The following is a 1,647-nucleotide window of genomic DNA, read 5'->3' on the forward strand; positions in this document are numbered from 1 at the left end:
CACTAAATATCAAAAGAAATTCTTGGCTACGAACTTTGAATGATATATCTGCTTGGTACACCACACCATTCTACACAAACCTATTGTGATATTAAAACTTTTTGTGCTATACCTAACTCTTTGAAATGTAATACTATTTCATTTAAACCATTTATATGTAGAAACATCAAAAGTCAAGATTGATTTAATTGTTCTACTATAACCATTTGTAACTGCTACTTCCTCCATCCTATAAATATTGTCATTGAACAAATTATGTTTACCATCTAGCTATTTGTTTCTTCCTTCTTTGTTTTTCAGCTTGCCTTTCAACATACAAAATGGCAAAAGGTTCAGCTTTAGCATCCATCCAAATTTCCCTTGTGCTATTACTAGCAATCTTTGTTTGTTCAGAAGCTGATCTTCTTGACCCTTACTACTGCTGCCGTGGAAAGGAGACCAAGATTACTGTGTACCTTCAATTGTTTACAGGCGGACCAAAAACCACCAGTGTTGCAGTTGCCGGCGCCCCTGGTAGGCCCAGAACTCTCTCCGAATTTGGAACCATTTTTGTTAATGATGCTAACATGACAGAAGGCATCAGCTACAGATCTCCAACTATTGGTCGAGCCCAAGGCCTTTATATAGTTTCAGCCCGGAATGGAAACAGCTCACAGGGCATATTTTCCTTCATTTTCTCCAACTCACAATACAACGGTAGCACATTGGAATTCCAAGGACCAGGATTTATCTTACAAACAGGTGGTCCGACGAGTGAAATTCCAGTAATTGGTGGCACCAAAAAGTTTAGGCTTGCTCGGGGATATGGACTTTTTAAGATAGTTCGACAAAATCTGTCACTGAATAATACGGTTATAATGGGCAATATTACCGTAGTTTCCAATAATAAGTTTGAATAATAAAGGAAAAACCAATAATAAAGAAAGCCAATTACAGGCCATATACGTACTTGGCGGTCTATGTTTCACATGTACTTCTTGTTCACTCGACTATCTTAATAAGAAATCCATCTAGGAGGATGGGAAAAAATAACTAATAAAAGAAAAATAATAAATTAGAAAACCAAGTATAGATTTTTATCTTTATTGCGGACTTATATGTACTTGGTGATCAATGTATGACTTTTCTTCATGCACTTTTTGTTTCGCCAATATGTTCATCTTAATAAAAACACTATCGGTGTTCTTCAATTACACTTGGCTTCGCATTACATAAGCTTGTGAATGTGTTAAAATAAGATATTTGCATTTACTAATAGAGATGTGTATTGAAACTTAGATAAAATCTACACCTAATTGTGGAATTTGCTTGAACTGATGGTGTACGTTGATTATTGCCTTTTACATATGCAAAATCCCCACTATAATGTTTTTGGAAAATTTTTTAACCATCTCCCCTGAAGTTTTTTATTATTACAACTACGTCCTCTAGGGTCTTAAAAATTTATGCTCACACTCCTTGATATTTTGAAAAGACTACAACAGTCTTCACAAAAACTTAAAATACTAAGTGACAATCACGTTGGAAAAAGGAAAAGGGAAACCCTTCTAAGCTAATGCCTCCCTATCCTAAAAGTTCCAACCCCATCTAATGTAGCACGTTATATTTCATTCCCAGTTGTGGTGAATGGATTTTTTCTGAGTTCTG

General features: G+C 35.3%; 1 protein-coding gene across 1 annotated transcript; it reads left to right on the forward strand.

The window, feature by feature from the left end:
- Nucleotides 1-320: 320 nt before the first annotated feature.
- LOC113711483 (dirigent protein 11-like) lies at nt 321-899 on the forward strand. The gene has a single exon (XM_027234646.1). The coding sequence runs from the start codon at nt 321-323 to the stop codon at nt 897-899; it is 579 nt and encodes a 192-aa protein (XP_027090447.1).
- The last annotated feature ends 748 nt before the right edge of the window (nt 900-1,647 follow it).

The sequence above is a fragment of the Coffea arabica genome, chromosome 10e, assembly GCF_036785885.1.
Source record: "Coffea arabica cultivar ET-39 chromosome 10e, Coffea Arabica ET-39 HiFi, whole genome shotgun sequence".
Taxonomy (NCBI): Eukaryota; Viridiplantae; Streptophyta; class Magnoliopsida; order Gentianales; family Rubiaceae; genus Coffea; species Coffea arabica.